This window comes from Bos taurus, chromosome 18 (assembly GCF_002263795.3).
Source record: "Bos taurus isolate L1 Dominette 01449 registration number 42190680 breed Hereford chromosome 18, ARS-UCD2.0, whole genome shotgun sequence".
NCBI classification, from domain to species: domain Eukaryota; kingdom Metazoa; phylum Chordata; class Mammalia; order Artiodactyla; family Bovidae; genus Bos; species Bos taurus.
In genome coordinates this window covers 55,035,559-55,057,301 of record NC_037345.1, presented here as the reverse complement: position 1 = coordinate 55,057,301, position 21,743 = coordinate 55,035,559, and the positions used below count along the sequence as shown (strand labels likewise).

The window sequence follows — 21,743 nt, the reverse complement described above, 5'->3', positions numbered from 1 at the left end:
GTGAGGGAGAGCAGGATTGGGGAGGAATTTCAGGACCCCCTTTGGGACACAGAGGGCTTGAGAGTGGACTTGAGAGGAGGGAGGTGAGGGCCCTGGAGACGGCTGTTGGACTCATCCAGGCAGAAGGCGATGGTGGTGTGGACTGGGCAGGGCTGGTGGGGAGGAGAGAGCCTGGCGGAGTGGCTCTCTGTTTTGGAGGTGGAATCATCGTGATTAATAAGTCATGCAAGGAAAGGGAACAGCAGTGGTCACCCACCACATCCAGGTTTCTGGCTCGAAGCCATGGGCGGATGCGAAGTTCCCAGAAGAGAATCTGGTTCGCAGTGGACGTTAGATGAATGCACTTCTCCCTCCTCCAGCTCTGAGAGTCCCTCACTCTCAAAGTGCAGCTCAGCCCCGGGAAAGGCATTTCTCAAGGTCATTCCGTGAATTTGAGAACATGGCCCATGGGACCTGCTCTGTCAGCCTGGCTGGAAGGACTTGGACACAGGCCTTAGTTCTGGGCCCCAGTACTGTTCTGGGCCAGCACGGGCCGGCCCTCAGAGTTAGTTCCCATGAGGACTTGCTGGGCTCGATTCTCTACTACATCATCAGACACCTGGCTCCGTTGTCTCGGAGACCCTGGACTTTCCGTCTCCAAACCTTTGCCCAGGCCATTCCTCCCACTTGGAATGTCCCCTCCCTGGTTTCCTTCCACTAACAAAAGGTTCCCTTGACCTTGATATGTTGTTCCTTAAGGCTGCCTCTCCTGAGAGACACACAGAGGGTGGGGTTTAGGGGCTGGTTTTATGGAGGGGTGCTTCCCTCTGGGGCTTGTTGGATAGTCTGGGACACATTATATGTCACCCTGAAACTCCATCTCTCTGTGAACAAATAGGCAAGCCACCTGGAAGCTTGCTCTTTAAAAAAAAATTGTTTTTTTTTTTTTCACATATTTATTTATTTGGCTGTGCTGGGTCTTAGTTGCAGCATGCAGGATCTTCCATCTTTGTTGTAGCACTGCAGGGTCTTTAGTCGTGACATGCAAACTCTTAGTTGTGGCATGTGGGATCTAGTTCCCCAAACAGGGATCAAACCTGGGCCCCCTGCATTGAGAGCACAGAGTCCTAACCACTGGACCGCCAGGGAAGTCCCTAGCTCTTTTTTTTTTTTTTTTTCATGCATTCATTCATTCAGTCAACAATTTTGGGCAGCATTGATAGGTGCATAAGATGAGATGGACAAGGCATTACCCAGTTCTATGGGGACACTGAAGGTCATAGAGTTTGGATTTTATTCCAAATGCTATGAGAAGCCTCTGGAGGGATAGAGTCTGTTTATAATCTCAGTAAGCTCCTCGTGACAGCCACGTGGGAACTAGTTTGGACATGGTGGGAGAGTGGAAACCCGATGCACCTGTTTAGGTGCGAGGCAATGGTGGCTGGGACGAGAAGGCAGCAGTGGGATGGAAAGGAAGCTAGAGTCCAGAACGATTCAGAGAGTCTGCTGAATTTGCTAAAGATCAGATACGGGGGTGATGATAAGAAAGGAATCAAAGATGCCTCCAGGGTTCCTGATCAGCATCTGAATGGATCACAGTGCCATTTCCTGAAAGAAGACTGAGATGGGGAGGGGGAAGAAATGGAGAGTTTTCCTTAGATCATGTTAGATCTGAGATACCATTAGACATGGTATTAGACATTAGACATCCAGCTGGAGATGCCAAAGACATAATTGCCTATGAGAATCTGATGCTCAGGGGAGAGGCCAGGGAAGGTTGGGGGGAATAGCTTTGGGAGGGGGCATCCAGGATGGTTATTTTGCTGGAAGATGGGGATGGGAGGATGTGATCTTGTGGGCTTGACATGTTGGATTTGAGGCAACTGTGACATCCCAAAGAAATGTCAGGTAGAGAGTTTGTATTAGTTCCTATAAAGGCTTAGCTCTTGTAACAAGCAGACCCCACAAGGCAATGGCTTAAAGAAGGTGGAGGATTCTTCCTCTCCCATTTAACAGCCTTGTGGTAAGTTGGCCACGGTAGATGAGCAGCTCTGTTCCTCATGAGATGATGCCAGGCCCAGGTTCCTTCCATGTTGTTGCTCTGCCATCCCCTGAGGGCCCCGTCTTCATCTCTGTGGGCTCAGAACTCGGTTGTAGGCAGGAGAGCGTTCTAAGCTGTTAAGAACAAGGAACGAGTGGAAGGTGCAGGAGGGGCAAGAAGTATCTGTTACTTCTGCTCATATTCTGTGGATGAATTCTGGCCACACCTAGTCTCAAAGGAGGCTGGAAATGTAGTCTATCTGGGCAGCCCCACAGCCGCTGCCTTCTCTACTACTATGGGGGAAGGGGAAGTACTACTGTAATGCTGCTGCTGCTAAGTCGCTTCAGTCGTGTCTGACTCTGTGTGACCCCAAAGACGGCAGTCCACCAGGCTCCCCGGTCCCTGGGATTCTCCAGGCAAGAACACTGGAGTGGGTTGCCATTTCCTTCTCCAATGCATGAAAGTGGAAAGTCAAAGTGAAGTTGCTCAGTCATGTCCGACTCTTAGCGACCCCATGGACTGTAGCCCACCTGGCTCCTCTGTCCATGGGATTTTCCAGGCAGGAGTAATGGAGTGGGGTGCCATTACTACTAAACATCCCCACAAACTGAACATGGATATTAGGTCTAGAACTTAGAGGAGAGGTCTGATTTGGAGATGTGAGTTGGGTAGTTACCTGCATGGAGATGGTGTTTAAGGCCATGGGAATGGTGAGGCAACATATTGTGAGCTTGAGGGGAGAGACAGGAAGAGGGCCCCAAATCCAGCCTTGGGGTAGCCCATTATTTAAAATATGGGGCCAGGAACATCCTTACATGTACCCACAATCCCTCACACTCTGACCTAGTCCATTTTTCTTCTCTCTGACTCTCTCCTCAGGCCTTGTATGACCCCATCAACCCGGACAGGGAGACTCTTGACCAGCCTTCACTTACAGACCCTCAGCGTCTGTCCAATGAGAAGGAAGTGCTTCAGGCCCTGGAGCCCCTGCTGGCCCAGGCCAACTTCTCCCCACTCACGGAGGACACCCTGGCCTACGCTCTGGTGGTCCATCACCCTCAGGATGAGGTCCAGGTGCTTGTCTTCCAGAAAACAACCCAAACTCCCAGGAGACCTTGGGCAGGGGTGGAGCCTTTGGGAAGCAGAGGCTGCTGGGAGCTGTAGTCCTGAACACTAGCCCATGTGGCACCTTTGGTGAAATAGAAAAAGGTGCCTCTTCTCAGGTAACTTCACTCCCACCTGTTGGAAAAGCATCATAAGCTACAGGTCTTCTTAGGACTAGAGACTCTATCACCATCTGCCTGCAAACTATTAAGAGAGCTGTCCTTTGGTGTGGGGGGTGGGGATTGATTCCAGTGCCTTTGAGGATATAGAAATCCTCAGAGGCTGAAGTCTCTTATATGGAATGGCATAGTATTTGCATATAACCTATGCATATCCTCCTGCATACTTTAAGTCATCTCTGATTATTTGTAATACCTAATACAATGTAAATGCTGTGTAAAAGAGTTGGTGATACCAGCAGATTCCAGTTTTGCTTTCTGGAATTAAAATTTTTTTCAGTCCTATAGTTGGTTGAATCAACAGATGTGAAACCTGCAGTTATGGAGGGCTGACTATAATAAATAATACAAAATACTCACCATTAAAGTCAACAAAATATGGGAATTCCTTGGCAGTTCAGTGGTGAGGACTCAGCGCTTTCACTTCTGGAGCCTGGGTTCAATCCCTGGTCGGGAAACTAAGATCCTATAAGCCGCATGGCACAGCCAAAAGAAAAAGTCAACAAAATACTAATAATCAAAATACTAAACACTGTTAGTATTATCATCAAAATACTAAAAATCACCACATTTTGGTGATTTTAAGTTGTGCTGTTTTCTAAAGTCAGACTTAACCGTCTCTGAAATTGGATTGTGACTTAGAAGCAGTAGTGTGGCATGGTTTGAAAAGTGAAAGTGAAAGTTCACTCAGTCGTGTCCGACTCTTTGCGACCCCATGGACTATACAGTCCATGGAATTCTCCAGGCCAGAATACTGGAGTGGGTACCCTTTTCCTTCTCCAGGGGATCTTCCCAACCCAGGGATTGAATCCAGGTCTCCTGCATTACAGGAGGATTCTTTACCAGCTGAACCACCAGGGAAGCCCAAGAATGCTGGAGTGGATAGACTATCCCTTCTCTAGCAGATCTTCCCAACCCAGGAATCGAACCGGGGTGTCCTGCATCGCAGGCAGATTCTTTACCAACTGAGCTATCAGGGAAGCCCCTGTTGAGTAGTTTAATTGACAATATATTTTCCCTTTTAGTTGCTTCATAAAATGATAGAGTACCTTAAAATCAGTGGCATTATAGATGCTAGGAAATATGGTCATGAAGATGACTATGACGTGGATGGTGCCATCTTGGATGGTGTGTCCTTGTGCAGTGTACAACGTGAACAACCATACATGGCTGTCTGTCTGCACACTGGATGATGATGAGTCTGGGAAGTAGGTGGGGAGGCAGAGGATCACTGGGGGTGAGGCATGTAATTCTAGTATCCTGCATACACCGTGGCTTATGCTCAGCTGCTTTTGCTTCCTTCTCCCTCCCTTTGGCAGGTGACAATAAATTTGGACCAGTATATCTACATGCATTTCTGGGCCTTGGGCCAGCGAGTTGGGAAGATGCCCCGTAAGTCCAGCGTGGGCTCCAAGCGTTTCTTCTTCAAATCACCCCCTGCAGAGAGGTGAGGCGGCCCCTGTTCCCCAGCTGCAGCAAGAGGGAGCAAGGTTAGAGTCGAGAGGGGACGGACAGGTCAGTGTCTGGATTTGGGTGTCTGGGACCTGGGTGGGATGTCAAGAAAGGAGAAAGGGTCAATGAAATACTGCCTCTTCTTCCCAAGGAGAAATAAGACCTGCAATTCTTAGGGGAAGAGAAGGGCTAGGGACATTTCTCTCCGTTTTCCAAATGAGGAAAACTGAGGCTCAGAGAGGGAAGGCCACATTCTGAAAAAGTGGTACCACCAGGTTTCTGAAGAACACTATGTTTTTAACACGTAGTTAGATACAGATATTGTTAGGAGAGCCATATCGTCTCACAGTTGGCCAGGGGGCCTGTCAGTCACCCAATCGGTCTGGAAATCAGACTATCAAATATGGTTACGAATTCAGAGACAAAAACCAAAGACAAAAAGCCTCTCATATCCCTTAAACCAGTAATTCCACTTCCAGGAATCTATTCCAGGGAGATATTTATACTTGCAGACTGTCTATTTAATTATTTTAATTATCTGTCTCTCATGCTGGACTATAAGCTCCACAAAGGCAGTGACTGACTCATTTTGTTGTCTCTCCAGAGCTAAATAGCACTCCTTGGCACCTAGCAGATACCCTGAAATATATATAGAATTTGGGTTTGAACATTAACTAAAGAATTTTTATTCAGCTCTCATTTATCAAGTCCATAAAATCAGAAGCAACCTATGTGTCCAATAATAGGGGATTGCATCATGTTAGTGATCCCCTCTAGTTGGGCACTTAGCTTACTTCTGACTTTCCTCTCACCATTTTTAAGTAGCTTTTAAAATGATGGTGTGACTTCAGAGCCAGCGAGAATGACCTAGGGTTGGAGGGGGACTCCCGGGGGCTGTTCTGACTGTCCTCGCCCCTCCATCTCTGGCCATCAGGAGATACTTTAAGCGGGTGATACTAGCAGCCCGAACGAAGAAGGGTCACTTAGTGCTGAAGAGCTTCAAGGATACACCATTGGAGGGTCTGGAGCAGCTGCTGCCCGAGCTGAAGGTGCGCACGTCCACCCTGCAGCGTGCCATCCTCAACGTCACACTGATCGTCTCGGGTGTAGTGTTCTTTGTCAACGTGGGCATGGTGGTGCTCTCTGACCTCAAGATGGCCACCTCCCTGTTGCTGCTGCTCTTCGCTGCTTTCATGGGCCTGCGGGCCGCCAAGGTACGTGACCCCCAACCAAGCCTGCCCTTTGATGGTCAGCTAGAGGGTCAGGCCACCCTGTCAGTTTGTTTCTTTTTTTTTGTGGATGATTCCTGCTTCGGGTTGGCCTTTCTTTCCCTTCCTTATTCACTCAACACAACCTTGGGAGGGTTTCTTGATCTCCCTGAGCCTCAGTTTTCTCATCTGGAAAATGGGCTTAATAAATAGCGAGACCCTCCTAGGAGGGCTATTGTGAGGAAGAGATGAGTGAATCTGTAATGAGCACTGGGTGCAGGGCTTGCACATGGCCAGTGTGACACAAGTGTTCACAGCCACTCACTGGGCACTTGGTGATGTGAAGGGTGTGTTTTAGAACAAGACTGCCTGGGTTTGAATCTATTTCTACCATCTTCTAGCTGTGTGACCTATTCTTTTAGCGTGTGTGTATGTGAGAGAGAGAGAGAGAGAGAACCATGTCATGTGGCATGTGGGATCTTCGTTCCCCAAGCAGGGATCGAACCCATGCCCCCTGCAGTGGAAGTGCGGAGTCTTAACCACTGGAGTGCCAGCGAAGTCCTAAGCTATGTAACCTTGAACAAGCTGCTTAAACCTCTCTGTGCATCTCAGAAGCAGAGATGACAGTGAGTTGTGGTGGTGATTAAATGCATTAATGCGCTGAACATGGAAAACAGAGGCTGGTGCACAGTACAGACGTGTCATATGAGAGTTCACCGTTACCTTTATTCCTATTATTACTGACTGGGCTCTTGTCCGCTGAGTCTGGGCTTCCCCACCGCCAAGCTCTGGGACCAGGGCCTGTGTTTTGAACAAGCTGCTTTCCTGATCCTGCTACGTGTGAGTGCAGGGCTGCCCCATCCAGTTGTACAGGTTGTTCATCATCCAAGGATTCATGGCCGAAGGGACAGGTGGGCGCTGGAATCCAGCTTGTGCTTTGCTTGCTGAACCTCAAGCTCTGCCTTGAGGCGGCTACCTTTTACTGATTCTCCCTGGGGTTGGCACTGGCCCCAAGAGTGCGAACTGGCGCGAATTGTCCATTGTACCTGATCATTCACTTGCTGGTTCATTGATTTTCAAGCTGTTTTCAGCCATCCCAACGGGCTCTTAGGAAGCCTGGTAATAAATCCCACAGATAATAACCAGGCTGCGCTGGCTGAGCAGGGAGCACTTCCTGCTGAGGACCAGGGGTCGGGTGTCATTTGAGGGAAGCTCTGAAAGGCGGGGATTGAGCCTGGTGGAGAAGGGGCGTGGTGAGCACAGCCTGGGGAATCTCACAGGGATGGGGTCTGGCGTGCAGGATGGAGAAGCAAGGCCCCAGAGGGGTGGCGAGGGCCTTGAATGCCAAGGCAGGGGCTCTGGGCTTCGTCCTCAGGGCAGAGGGGAGCCACAGAAGGGCTGTAAGCAGAGAGGGAATGTGGCAACCACAGACTGGATCAGAGGGGCAGGGGGAAGAGGGTGTTGAGCTACTCTGGGGAGGACATGCGCCTTTTCAGCCCAGGGAGGACCATTGTCCCACCTCTCAGTGGCCCTTGGGGATGGAGAACTCTTGAGTCTCTTGGGCTCAGACACCCAGTTTAAAGCCCAGTTCACCTGTTCATTTACTGATCCCTTTTAGACATTTTTCCATGCCCCAGGCTGAGCCTCCTTAAGTTCATTCTTTTTTTATTTGGCTTGTCATATCTCCATTCTCCAACCACGGACTGAACCCGGGCCATGGCACCAAAGGCGCCAAATCCTAATCTCTAGACTACCAGGGACTCCCTCCGTGCCTTAAATGCAGGCCTCCCTGGCCTCTGTCCAGCTGCCCACAGAGCATCCATCTTCCCCTGAAACCCCCTTCTCCTCCCCAGCTCCGCATCTCGGGACAGTTGCTCTGATCAGACACCTGGGAGGCTGATTTTGCAGCAGGATATATGGCCCTCTTCCTACCCTTCCCCCAGAGAGCTCATCCACTTCCACGGTTTCCACAAGCTGCTCCCCCGTGCCTCCTAGATCCAGGAGCTCCGCACTCAAGTCTGGAGCAGCCACGTGGAGGACAGCGTCTCTCCTACCTGCTCCTCCTCCTGGTTCTCCATCTGTGGATGGCCCTGTTGTCCCCAAATCACTGACTAGACCTCTGGAAATTACCCTGCCCCCCAACCTGTCAGTCCTCAGCCTGTCCTTCCTGCCCCCCAGTGCTCTGCTCCCCAAGCTCCCTGTGCCCGTCTCCCCTCCTCTGTCTCGGCTCCAGCTCAGATCCTCTTCCTAGCCTTCCCCCACCCAGTGATCCCCTCTAGCCCATCCCAGATGGCCCCTGGGCTGGCCCTGCTCCTCCCTTGCTCACAACCTGGCCTCAGAGACACTGCTTCTTCAGCCTCATCTGACACAATTCTCAGCTTCAGCTCCACCAAAATATACTTGTAGCTCCTCCCACCGCTACTTTTCTCCCCTTCTCTCCCTTTGCATATGCTGTTCCTCCTTCTGAAACATACTCTCCCCTGGAGGAGGGCACAGCGGCCTACTCCGTATTCTTGCCTGGAGAATCCCCATAGACAAAGGAGCCTGGTGGGTACAGTCCATGGGGTCGCAGAGTCGGACACGACTGAAGCGACTTAGCACGCATGCATGCATCCTTTTGCTAGGCTGACCAACCCCTCCTCACCCTCATCTCAGAGGCTCCAGAAAGCCCTCCCAGACTTCCTGAGCTGAGGGGGCTCCTGACATGTCCTGGTTCCCCGGGGAGGCCCGTGGGGCAGCCTGAGAAGGTTGTCGAGCTGGCATCCCAAAGATGCCTCAGGGCTGGTCCTGCCCTGGAAGGAGAGGCGTGGGGCCCGTGGACAGACAGCCACGTGCCTGACCCAGGCGGCAGTGGGCCCTGTAGGAACCCAGGGATGTAGCTGCTTGTCTGTGGAAAGCGATGTCTATCCTGAACCTTGATGATAAGACAGTGTTTTTCAAGAAAAGACTGGAAGCCACTTGGCCTGTCCCAAGGCCCAGAAGCCCAAGAGAGCAGGGCGCGCTCAGGGCAACCATCTGGGTAGACTGGGCTCATTCAACACGGGCTGCATTCATGGGAGAGGAGCAGGATATTGAGTGGGAGTAATCCCTGGGGCCAGGCCACAGAGTTTGGAGTCTCTGAGGGCACTAGGGAGCTATTTGAGGGTGTGAGCAGGGGAGGGGCAGGCTCAACTCTGGGGCTTTGCAGAGAGAAGGGAGTAGGGGAGACTGAGGCCTGGGAGGAGGCTGGGTGATGCATTAGGTGGGTTGGACAGGAGGGGACAGGGCAGAGAGGGTCAAGGCAGGAGGATGGGGCCAGAGAGTGACAGGCTGGCGAGGAGGGGGCAGGATGGTGCCAGGGCTCTGATCTGTGATGGCGTAGATGGTGGGGCCACCCCAGATACGGACCCCAGGGGAGGAGGAAGGAGGGACTGAGGAGTTGGATAAGGAGAGACACTGCGTTCAGCGTGGGCCTTGGTGAGTGTCTGAGGGCCATTTAGCTGGCCAGTGGTGAGCCCTCTCCAGGGAGAGGTCTGGCCTCACGTGTCTGCCTCGGAATGGCATGACCTGCTCACTTAGCCTGCGAGAATTCCACTCCATAAGCCTGGCAGAAACGGGCACACAACCCAATGTATTTTTCATAACAGTCGCGAATGCATCCAATTCCTGCATCTTGCCTCCAACCAAAGAAATTGGCGATTCGTTCCAATGCAGGGACATAAACTGACTGTGCTGGCCTTGTAAGAAGAGAGTGCAGTTCACACAGAGCGTGTCATTGGGACCGTGCAGGCCATTTCAGCGATTTTCCAGGGCTGTGTTCATTTCAGAGGCATTTCACCATAGGTTTCCACGTAGGGTGGGCAACACTCTTTGGGCAGAAGATACTTCAATAACTAAGTACGTGTGACCTGCCAGCTTCTGTGCCATGTTTTATTAACTTCTGGTGCCCCTTCTGTCATTTGCCTTGGCTCACAGACAGGGCTACCCGAAGACTTAGGTTTTGGCCACAGCCTCATAGCTGGAGGGGCAGAGAGAGGACTGGCATCCAGGCCTGCAGGCCGCAGGGCCCAGCAACCCTGAACTCACTTGGTGGATGAAAGGACGAATCTGGGTGGATGAATCTGAGTTCGAGTCCCAGAGGGCACTGATGGGCTCTCATCTCCCTCTTCAGGGACAACAGGAATGAGGAAAGGGGTCCAGGCAGGAGGGATGGAGGGTGGGGAAGGGGTAGCCAGTAGACAGCTGGGCCCCAGACCCGCCTCTCCCTCATCAAGTATTTGTTGTCCATTAACACTTCTCTTCCGGCTTCCCTGGTGGCTCAGCAGTAAAGAATCCACCTGCCAATGCAGGGGACTTGGGTTCAGTCCCTGGGTTGGGAAGATCCCCTGGAGAAGGAAATGGCAACCCACTCCAGTATTCTTGCCTGGGAAATCCCATGGACAGAGGAGCCTGGCGGGGTCACAAAGAGTCGGACAGGACTTAGCAACTAAACAACAACAACACTCTTTACAATATTTAAAACCTTTCAAAAAATTTCAAACAAATGCACAGATGGAATAGTATGATAAGCTCCTCTGTTGTCAGCACCCAGCATCAACAATTAGTAACAATCAGGTTTCACCTAAAGACACCCCGCCCGCCCCTACCCCCCGCCCACCACCACTGGATTATTTTGAAGCAAATTCTACACATCATCTGGAAATACTTATATGTGTCTAGATGATAAGGACTTTAAAAAAAATTGTAATGAAAAGTGCCCAGGCTAAAACTCTTGTCTGTGAATCCTCGAACACATCCATTGTTACGTGGCTCAGATAAGCAAACCCGGGCAGCGGCCTCCGAGGCACTAGGGCCAGAGCGTGTGGGTTAAGCGTAAAAATACCTGAGCCGGAGAGGGCCGCAGAGGTCCCGGGAGCCCTTGGGAAGGGCGGTACCTGCCCGAGTGACCTAGGGGTGTGCGTATGGGTGGGGTTGTATATGGGTGCCTGTGTGATTGGGTGGGGTGTGTGTATGGGCGGGGCGTGGAGTCCCAGCAGGCCCCGCCCCTCCCCCCTCCCGGATTTTGTCCTGCATGCAGATGTTCGGACATCGGCGCAGCGCGCAGGCGCTGGAGCTGGCGCACATGCTCTACTACCGCAGCACGTCCAACAACGCAGAGCTGCTCAGCGCCCTAGTCCTGCGCGCACAGGACGAGCACACCAAAGAGACGCTGCTTGCGCACAGCTTCCTGGCCCGGCGGCCCGGGGGGGCAAAGGGCCCGCCGGAAGGTAGGCCCGCAGGGGCCAAGAGGCCCCACCCCTTTGCAGCCCCTCACTTGCTAGGCCCCGCCCCTTCCTAACACTGCTGGGCGCAGATGTGGCCCCACCTGGAACAAACTCCACCCCGCCACTACGGAGTCGAGAGTTCTCTTAGTCCCAGATGGCCTTGCCCCAGTGAGACTCCCGTCTCCACGATGCCCGCCTCCCAAACCCGGCTCGTGCTGGTGAACCGGATTCAACAGTCGGGACCCCTGACCCGGTTCCCATCTCGGTGGGCCTGCTCCTGGGATGACCTCAACCTCAACTGCGATAGGAGTCTTGGATCAGACTCCTGTTGTGGTATGCTCCCCACTCCCCGTCCGCTGCTTCCTATATGCCAACCCAAATACTCCCTTACTAGAGAGCCCAGATGGCTCCTCCCTGAACAAGAGTCCCTGGCTGGTCCCCGGATGAGAGCCCCAACGTTGAGCCTCCTAGGTTCTGTCCCACTCCGCTAGGCTTCTTCCAAACCCAGACACCTCTTATTCCTTGTCCTGCACCCTCCCCGCTGCCCACTCTTAGTCCTTCGGGTTGGTCTGACCTCACAACACCTGCCTCTCCCCCAGCAGAGACCTCCCAGTGGCTCCAGTCGGAGGTGGAGAACTGGCTTCTAGCCCAGTCAGGCTGTGACGTGGCCTTCAACGGAAAGAGGGCCCTGGCCCACCTGCAAGCCCTGCCCCCCACCGTCGGAATGTACCCGCCCCCAGGCCTCCCCAAACTAGACCTGTTGGCTACTCTCTCTTCCCCCAAGTCCGCACCTAGCGATGACAACTCCTTAGAGAAACCTCTCGGCCCAGCCCAACCCAGCCACCTGGTTGGGAACTAAGCGCCGCCTCCTCCTTGACAAGCTGTCGATCATGGCTAAGATGCTTCGCCACTCCCCAACTTCCAATTACTCGTTACCACTTCCGTTATGCTGTTTTCTTAAACAAAACCGCCCACTGAGGCAGCCCGCGGTTGCCAGGCGCCCCTCTTCCGATGAACAGCCAATCAAAGCTTTTTGGCTTTGCTTCTGGTCCATCTCTTACTCCCTCTTTCATCATAAAGTTCTAAACATAGTTTGGCTGAGGAGGGAGGGCCAGCCAATCACAGCCGTGCAATGCTACACACCACCAGGCCCAGTTGTTAAACTGTGCCCTCCGGAGGCCATATATCACTGTCTGTTTAGCCCGTACTGGGCAAAATGCCCATCATGTTCACCGAGGCGGAGCTCCAGCCTGCAGCCAATAAGAACCTTTTAGTCCGCTCCTCTGGCAAACTGCCAGTGAGACAGCTGCCAGGCACTATGAACCTTGGGCAGCCAGTTGTCCCTGCAGAGAAGCAACCAATCAGAATTTCTGAAGGAGACCTGCTCTTTCTATCAATTGCCGCTACTTATAAGGCAGGCCATTTGGTCAACTGCCCATCAGCTTGTCCAGGCTGAAGGGGTCGGGAGTTTTGTGCCCGGCACAAAGCTGTGGGCCAGGAGGAACCAGAAACCAAGGCTCGTGTCCACTCAGGCCCCAACAACAAAACTCAGGTGCCTTCGCTGCCCAGGCCCCTCACCCTTTCTACAGAAACTACCTCGGCCTGGATCTTGACTCCACCAGTGCCCTGTGCAATATTTATTGGTCTATCAATTTCTCCCAAAGGAATAAATCATGTTTCATAAATCTGGATGAGTCAGAGAGCTGCAGGGGTTGAAAAGAAGGAAGGTTTCGGAATCCTGGAAAGAAGAGACTCTGGGTCTTGGGGGAATGCATTTGGGTGGGTCCCCAGCTTCCCTAGGGCTTCCTTTGTGACTCAGCTGGTAAAGAATCCACCTGCAGTGCAGAAGACCTAGGTTTGATCCCTGGGTTGGGAAGCTGCCCTGGAGAAGGGAAAGGCTACCCACTCCAGTATTCTAGCCTGGATAATTTCATGGACTGTACAATGGGGGTCGCAAAGAGTCAGACACGCCTGAATGACTTTCACTTTTCCAGCTTCCCTGGTGACCCAGACCATAAAGAATCTGCCTGCAATGCAGGAGGCCTGGGTTTGATCCCTGGGTCGGGAAGATCTCCTGGAGAAGGGAATGGCTACCCACTCCAGTATTCTTGCCTGGAGAATTCCATGGACAGAGGAGCCTGGCAGGTTACAGTCCATGGGGTCACAGAGTTATAATGTACACGACTGAGCTACGAGCATGCACACACTGGCAAAGAAAGCTGTAGTTCTGGAGAGAGGCTGGGCTTGTAATTGCTGAATTCTGGGCTGCGTCACAGAAGAGGATCTTACGGAGGACCTGACTTCCTAAAACACTGGGTCTTCTGAACACCCGAGATAGAGCAGATTGTTCACTGCACAAAGACACACGGCCTAGGGGTGGGTTGGTCTAAAACCCGACCTCTCCCCTTCTCACAAGTGTCCTGATGTGAGGTTGAGCCTGGAGAAGGGGAGGGGGGAGGCATCTCATCTAGTTTTTACTAAGGTGTCGTGTGGACTAGAGGCACCGTTTGCAGAGGATGGGTGAAGAAGAGGGGCTGGGTTTCAAGAGGGAAATGGAAAAGTATCTTCCCAGAGGAAGTGTCAGGGAGGAAAAAAAGACCACTGTTAGCAATGAAGGTTCTTGGCCTTCTTAATCAGTTGAAATTGATAAAGAGGCCAGACAAGGAGTTCAGGCCTGCTATAGCGGGGAGGGAGGGAGAACGAGCTGGTCCCTTCTGTGGGGTGAGGGTAAGGGTGTGTCCAGGGGTGGGGTGGAGGGGTCCTTAGGTGGTTTGCCCATCCCCTTGCTGGTGTACGTGTGTAGTGCCCTGCTTTTGCTCCTGGCTCTTAGGAAGTGGCAGTTGGGCTTTTTGGTCTGTTTGTATCTTATTGTCCAGAATTTGCCCCTAATGCGCATGCACGCAGTTATTTTTAGTCTTTCATAGTTTCTTTACATTTTGTAACTGGAGGAGACCGATTGGCCAGGTGCAGGCATTACTGCACTGCAGTAAAGGGTCTCAGGTCTCAGTAACCTAGAACAAGACACACATCCTGCTTGGTTGAGAGAGAGAGACCCCTTGGCCAAGGAGGGACGGCTGGTTCTTACCTAGAAGTACCTGAATATCTAGGCTGGGAAGAATCCTGAGTCTTGCACCAGGAGGGCTGGGGTCCTTCAGTCTGTGGAAGGGGAAGGGCCGTCAGGACCGCGGGCTCCTGTGTCCCAGATTAGAAGGGGATGGGATGAGTTCGACGTTCTGAAGGCTGAACTGCTGGTGATGGGGGCTGTCCCAATTCAGGAATGATCAGGCGTGAGTAGCCAGGGTCCCGGGAGGAGGAAGGAAGGAAGGAGTCAAAGGCAGACCCGGCGGCTAAACAGTTTTATTTTCTGTTTAAAATAGAAAAGGAGGAAGGGTGGGGGCTTGCGGGTGAGATGGAGGGGCCGGGAGTCGGCTGGGGAACCAAGGGGAGGCGCAGCCCTCACTCCCGCTTCCGCAAGTGGATGTAGATGATGCCGCTGGCCAGGGCGAGGGGAAAGGCCACCCAGGCCAGGGCGAAGCAGTAACCAAAGCTGCCCCCCGACGGGCGGTCCGCCAGAATCTCTTCGGCATGAATGGCGTAGATCAGCGCCCCGGTAAACACCGCCACGCCTGCGGGGAGACGGGAACCACACGTCACGCTGGACCCGCAAAACAGGACTGCATTTCCCAACAACCCATGGGGCAAAGAAACCGCCTGAGGGCGAGTGCGCAGCACCACTGCCTACTGGGAGTTGTAGTTCACTCTAGAGCCGCGCCTTGGGGGCTGCTGCAGACTGGATTTGGGCAATTTAGTTGATCTTTTTGGGCCTCCGTTACTCATCCATTACATGGGACGATAATACCAACTTATCCATCTATCCATTCAAGGAATATTTTTGAGTGACTTTATACAAGCCAAGCACACAGGTAGTAAATTAATAGAACAAGAGGGAACCTAGAAACGAAATGCTCCCCCAAACTGATAACTATGATTAACTTTGCTCTTTGCACCTGAAGTAAAAAAAAAATGAAAAGTACATAAAAATCCCTTAAGTGTCTGATACAAGGTCGGTCCACAAGAAATAGCAACTGGTTGACATTATAAGACCACTGCTATTATGATTTAGAGTTCTCTCCTGGTGTTATTTGGAGAAGGCAATGGCACCCCACTCTGGTACTCTTGCCTGGAAAATCCCATGGATGGAGGAGCCTGGTAGGCTGAAGTCCATGGGGTTGCTAAGAGTCGGACACAACTGAGCGACTTCACTTTCACGAATTAGAGAAGGAAATGGCAACCCACTCCAGTTTTCTTGCCTGGAGAATCCCAGGGATGGGGGAGCCTGGGCTGCCATCTGTGGGGTCGCACAGAGTCAGACATGACTGAAGCGACTTACCAGCAGCAGCAGCAGCCTGGTGTTATTAATTAGCTACCTATCCCTACTGGCCTCCTTCTGTTCCTGGGATCTAGATTATTCATCCACAGCCCTTTCCCCATCCCTGGCTCCTTGAAGCTCTAAGTGCCAGTTGCCCCATGACTCAGAGACCCACACCACAAACCATCACTGAGACACTGAAAACTACAAGTTCCTTAAGTCCCTGGGGCAGAGAGGTAGCCAAAGGCAGAACCTCAGGTAGTCTTTGTGTTGTGGAGAATTGTTTTCTTTCATTAGGTGTCCATTCTTCCCCCCGCCCTCCCCCCATCCTCACAGGCCTCCTCCCTTCCTTTCAGTTCCCTGGGAAACCGTGCTCACTGGTGCAAAGCTGGCAGAAGCCAGTGGCATAGAATAGCCCTCCTCGCCGCATGGTGTAGAGCTGGAACATGAACAGGATGAAGGACAGACAGCAGAGGATGAGGGAAAGCACCATGAGGACTTGTACTGCCTTCAGCCAGCCTGCAATAAGGAGACAGGGGTGGAAGTTACAGCAGGTCCAGAGTTCAGCTCCACCTGCTTGCTCATCATTGCTCCCACCAACCGTTCTTCCATTTAGAGTCATTCAGCCTCAGATACTCAGTAGTTATCACTTATATCAACTTTGATCCCTATAACTTTCCTAAATTCCCTGAGGAATTCTAGAAGCCATTTGCAGATTCTTTAGGATTTTCTATATAAACATGCTCACTGGGAATCGAGACAGTTTTACTTCTTCTTTTCCCATCTTTTATGCCTTTTATTTCTTTTTCTTGCCTTGTTGCATTGGCTACCTCCAGTATGATGTGGTATCGAATTGTGAGAGCAGAAATTCTTCCTTTGCTCTTAGGGAAAAAGCATTTAATCTTTCACCTTCTTTGACTTAGAAATTTAAGCGGATGCAGCTCTGCCCCTTTAGAACTCAGATGCATCTGACCCCACTTCTTTTGAACCTTGCAAGGATTCAGTCTCACCTCTTTAGAACCTCAATGTGGTCCACCCCATTGGAACTTGGATAGTGTGGTCCCAGCCATCCATTCAGAACACCTGTCCTGCCTCTTTAGGACTTTGGGAACATGTTCTTGTCTTCTCAGAATCTTGAAAGCTTTCCCCCAATTCCTTAAACCTATAGCGTTGTGGCCTCCACTCCTAAATCATCAGGAGTGGGGTTTTTAACCTCAGCAGGTAAATAATCTTCCTGCAGGGCAGGAGACCTGGGTTCAATCCCTGGGTTGGGAAGATCCCTTGGAAAAGGGAAAGGCTACCCACTCCAGTATTATGGCCTGGAGAATTCCATGGACTATATAGTCCATGGGGTTGCCAAGAGTCGGACACGACTGAGCGACTTTCACTTCACTTCACTCTAGAACATGAGCATACTTCCGCGTCCCATCCAGAAAGGTGGGCCATCATACGTCAGCTTCAGTCACTCAGCATGGGGACCCATAACCTGCCCACTCAAACCTTGGGGGGTTCCCAATCCTTGGTCCCAGGAGGAGACTTGGGGTTATCCCTCCCTTCTGCAGACCCATCTCCAGCGCCCCTCACGCCTCACCGTTCTCACTGACGTTACTGCAGGCCCACGTTTTGTTGTCACTATTCCATGTGCAGTCATACCAGAGATTCAGGGACTCCTTGCCGGGGAGAGTCCACCAGGACTGGGATGGGTAGAGGAACAAGGGCAAAGTCAGGGAGACTAGGCAGGGTTGGGAAAAGGGCAAGGTGCCATGGGAAAGCATGGATTTAATAGCAAAGTGTGGGGTGGGGGCTTCCCGGGAAAGGGTAGGGTGAAGGCAGAGCTCACGAGGGAGTGCTAGGGCGAGGGAGCGGGGCCAGAGGGACAGGCGGGCCCCCGTCCTCCACGTTGGCTTACCTTGTCCAAAGTGGCCACGAAAAGCAGGATGAGAATGAGGATGTGGAGGGCAGAGACCACCAGCAGGAGGAGAGACATGGCTGTGTTGGAAGCCTGGGGCAGGAACGGTCACTTCAAGAGGTTGTTGGCACAGGGGCAGGTAAGATGCCTGAATCCTGGTGAGGAAAGGGGCTGAGTCCAGACTCCCAGGTCTAATGGAAAAGGGGGCTAGGAGCCCCAAACTTCTGGTCTGAGGGAGGAGGAGGCTGGGAGCTAGATGCCTGGTTGTGAAGGAGGAGGCAGCTGAGGGCAGGGACTCATGAATTTCCCAGGGCCTGGAGGGGGCCAGTGATAGACTTGGGTCCAGGAATGAGTAGGACTAGCAATTTGGCTCCCATCTCTGCAGAGCCCTGTCCCTGGGGACATATGGGCAAGGATGTGAAAAATTCCTATCATTGCCTATTCAGATAGATCAGAAGCTGAGGGCTGCCCCCAGAGATGGACAATCTTGACTCACCCCACTCCTCTCTTGGGGTGGAGGGAGGAAGGGGGACCCGGTGAGTCATCCGGTCGGTGACTCATCTCACCGCCCCCCCACCCCCCCGCCCCGCATGCCTCCAAGCACCAGGGAAACCCCAGCCCCTGTCTATGCCCACGAGGTCCCCACCCCACCCTGCCCTGCTGCCAGACCAGTGTCCACTGGACACCTTGTAGGGAAAATGGACAAGATCCATGTTGGGGGTGGGAGAGGGCCTGAGAAGAAGGAGCCAGCCCTCATGACCCTTCAGTGTCCAGAAAGGGCTGCGGTGGGGTGGTGGCGGGTGGTGGCTGGATTGTCTCCAGACTTCGGTTGTTCTCACGAGAAGCCCTGACCTCAGGGTCTTCCGGGGGGAGTGGACAGCATAGAGTAAAACTACAGGAAGTTTTTGGGTGGGTGGGGGGGTTCTGCTGGGAACCCTAAAATCGGTCGGGCCCCACCCCTTTCCAAGTCTCCACCCCAAGTGCCAAGAGTTCACTTCTTAAATTACAAGGATTTCCAAGGTTCTTCCAAGCTGGCAGGGAGGTGAGAGTGGGGGTCTCCTTTCCAAACTGCTGCATACCCAAGTAAAGAAAGAAATCACAGGCTGAATAACGGATTGAAAACTTACCGAGAGCGGCAGAAGTCGTCAGATTTGAGTCCGGTCCCTCAATCGGGCCTCCGTGCCCCGCCCTTCTCTTCCCTCCTTCCACCCTCTCGAGGCCCCCGCCTCTCACCGCCTTTCTCCCTCCCTCCGTCTCTCTGGCTCTCTCTCTCTTTCTTCCCTCCAATTCCGGAACCCTCTCTTCCCCCCTCTTTCTTTTTCTCGCCTTCTGCCTCTTGTCTCTCTCTCCTGTCCTCACGGTCTGTACCTCGATCCTGCTCCCTCTCTCCTCATTCTCCTGCTTTCTCTTTCTCTGGCCCTTTCAATATATACTGACCCTTTTATACCCACCCTCACCGCACCCAGCTGAGGTCGACAGCCAGAGGGAGGGACCAGGCACTCGCGTTCCTCCGTTCCTCCTTTTCTGGGCCCCCACCCACTGCCCCGACAGGCATCTTTTGGGGCTCCCCCTCCTGCGGTGGAGATGACACGTCCTTGGAGGGAAGGAAACAGAGCTGGGCCCTCAGGTGGAGCAAGCATCACGGGTGGGAGGATCTGATTCTCAGGCCTCTGCTCCCGGACCTGTCCCGGGAACCGACAGCTGCTTTGGGGCTTAGGACTGGATCCTCAGGGGGATGTCTGGGCTGGGAGATCAGATTCCTGCCGCGGGGAGTGGGCTGAGGACTTGTGGGGTTGGCACCCTGGTGAGAATTGGGATGGGAAATAGGGAAGTGTGGAACTCCGGAAGTGGGCAGGAGGTGGAAGTTAAGAACCCAGGGCTACTGTTTCCTGCCTGGGGGACCTTCACCAATTATTCCAAGTCTCTGAACCTCAGTTTCCTAATCGAGAGGTGGGTACACTACTACTTATACTACTGACAATATACTAATGGCAATGATGACAATTCTGATACTTATTCTAGACAAACAAGGCAATACCAGTACACTAACACATTTTTTCTTTCCCTCATCAAACATTTATTGAACATCTATTATGAACCAGGAGTTAATAATGAAGAAAACAGATGCGAGCCCTGCTGTTCTTACGGAGTTTACCTTCTAGTTGAGCGAGAGAGAATAATACATCAGTACAGAAGATAGACTTCAGGTAGTGGTAGGGCTTTGAAGGGAATGAAATACAGTGACCCTGCTAATGATGGGAGGCAACTTTAAAAGGGTGATCCGGTGAGGTTTCTCTAAGGAGAAACCTCATTCTGAGATGCGACTGAGACTTGAAGACAGGAGTCATTTGAATGCTGGAGGGAGAGGAAGGACACAGGATTGGAGAACAAGCTCAAGTTGTTTGGGGAGCAGACAGAAGGGCCAGTGTGGCCAGAATATAGGGAACTAGAGGGAGTGGTAGGAAGGGAATTCAAAGAGAGCCCTTGAAGCCTAGAGGAGGAGTTTGGATTTTATTCTAAGGGTAGTGGGAAACCATTGGAGGCTTTTAAACAGAAGTGCAGTACCAGGGACTTAATGTTATTAATAACTATTATTGTTATCATTATTATTTCTTAGATTATTGAATAAGTGTGGGGCATGATTACTACTATGTACCTGGGTCTCTATGGAGGGTTGGTGCTTGGTGAAAAGCAAGGGACAGGGAGCCAGGTGTCTGGGGTCCTGATGTGGAATTAAGACCTGGAGGACTGAAATCTTGGTCCCCACAAGGGAAAGGAACTGGATGATGGGATGGCTGGGTATCTGAGGGAGACACAGCGAGAGGGAGGGAGAGTGGTTGGTTATCTGGGCTCCCTGAGGGGGTGAGGGAGGGGCAGTTCAGTGACTGGGTGGTACTCCTAACCCTAACCCGGAAGCTGTTATCACTATGACATAGGCTTTACTCATTATCTGTGATTTGGGGCAGGTTATTAATCTCTCTATGCCCCAGTTTCTTCATTGGTAAAACAGGAATAATAATAGTAAATACCTCAAGGAGCAGTGCTTAGAGGAGTGCCTGGCATAGAGAAAGCGCTGTTGTACATGCACGTTATACCAGACACTGGGACATGGGAGATGAGATGTCTGGGATTTGGAGAAGGGACAAATGCTTGAGTCCATTGGGTCCCAAGGCTAAGAAGTTGGGAGTACAAAATGAAGGTTGCTGGGGGTGGGTAAAATAGTTACATCTTTGAGAAGGACAGAGACTGGAGGTCTGAACTCAGTTCTCCAAGTAAGTTAGAAAGCCTGGGTCACTGAGGGGAAAATGAGGGACTGGAGATCGTTAAGTTCTTCAAGGAGGCAAAGGGGCTGGACATGAGTCCTGGGAGGAGTCTGGGAACCAAGGGCTATAGAGATGGAATTTGGGCGGGGGAGGTGGAGAACAGGAAGCTAGGACTCTGAATCAAACTCCCAGAGTGGAATTAGCGCCAGGTTGGGGTACCCTGGAGATGTTCTGGGCAGGGGGTCCCCCATGCTAGGGCCCTACAGAAGGGGGAGAATTAGGGTACCCGAGGGCGGTGGTGGAATCTTCCCCTTCAGGGCCTCCAAAGCCACGAGCTGAGCGCCCGCGGGCCTCTTCCTCCCACAGGAAACCGCAGGCGTTGGGCACACCCAGCCTGCAAGGAGCGGCGCCCACAGACAGCAGGCTCTGCGAAGGCCCACGTGGACAGCAGGCGGCCGTCAAAGGAGGGGGCGTGCCCTGCGGAGCTCGGGGGCGTGCCCGGGAGGGCGTGACCGGAAGGCAGGGGCGGCACGGAGCGCCCTAGGCCCCGCCCACTTCCGCCTCTCAGAGCGCGGACAGCTCTGGCAGCTGAGGTTTTGGCAGTCTCTCCCGAGGCCGTTGGCCGCGCATGCGTAGTGAGCGGCTTCGAGGACTTGAGGCGGTGGTAAGCGCTCCTCTCCCTCACAACTCCCGGCATCGGCACCGCCTGCCTGCTAATGAAGCCTCAAAATAACGTGGTTTTAATCAGCTTAATACACGCATCTCTCGCGCCCCATCCCGAAGGACTTCGGCACAGTTCCAAAGCCTTCCAGACGTTCCCCTCCCAGCCCTGCCTCCACAGGCTCTTCCAGCTACTGCCTCTCCCTCCTGGAGACACACAGCCTACCCCTCACAACCTCGTGCTCCCCACACAGATCATCTCGGCGGTTAGCCTCAGCACCCCCTACAAGTCTTGGGAACCTGCGTCCTTCAGCGCCCTCCCGCCAGGTCTCTCAC

General features: G+C 52.6%; 2 protein-coding genes across 5 annotated transcripts in view; one reads left to right on the top strand and one right to left on the bottom strand.

The window, feature by feature from the left end:
* TMEM143 (transmembrane protein 143) overlaps positions 1 to 21,734 on the top strand; it is a 29,065-nt gene extending 7,331 nt beyond the window's left edge. The window contains exons 4-8 of one of the 4 annotated variants that reach the window (XM_005219205.4): positions 2,900 to 3,094; positions 4,623 to 4,750; positions 5,690 to 5,969; positions 11,020 to 11,209; positions 11,806 to 12,891. In XM_005219205.4, coding sequence (XP_005219262.1) covers positions 2,900 to 3,094; positions 4,623 to 4,750; positions 5,690 to 5,969; positions 11,020 to 11,209; positions 11,806 to 12,065 — 1,053 coding nt within the window. In that variant the 3' untranslated portion in view covers positions 12,066 to 12,891. Of the gene's footprint in view, positions 1 to 2,899; positions 3,095 to 4,622; positions 4,751 to 5,689; positions 5,970 to 11,019; positions 11,210 to 11,805; positions 12,892 to 21,113 lie in introns of those variants that run through there. The other 3 variants (NM_001037447.2, XM_059876553.1, XM_024978031.2) reach the window with 3 other exon arrangements.
* On the bottom strand, positions 14,550 to 18,888 carry EMP3 (epithelial membrane protein 3). The gene is given in 5 exon segments (NM_001024562.1): positions 14,550 to 14,832; positions 15,954 to 16,094; positions 17,167 to 17,269; positions 17,485 to 17,639; positions 18,612 to 18,888. Coding segments are annotated over 4 exon segments (492 nt in total). The 5' UTR covers positions 17,563 to 17,639; positions 18,612 to 18,888; the 3' UTR covers positions 14,550 to 14,662.
* Positions 21,735 to 21,743: the final 9 nt, after the last annotated feature.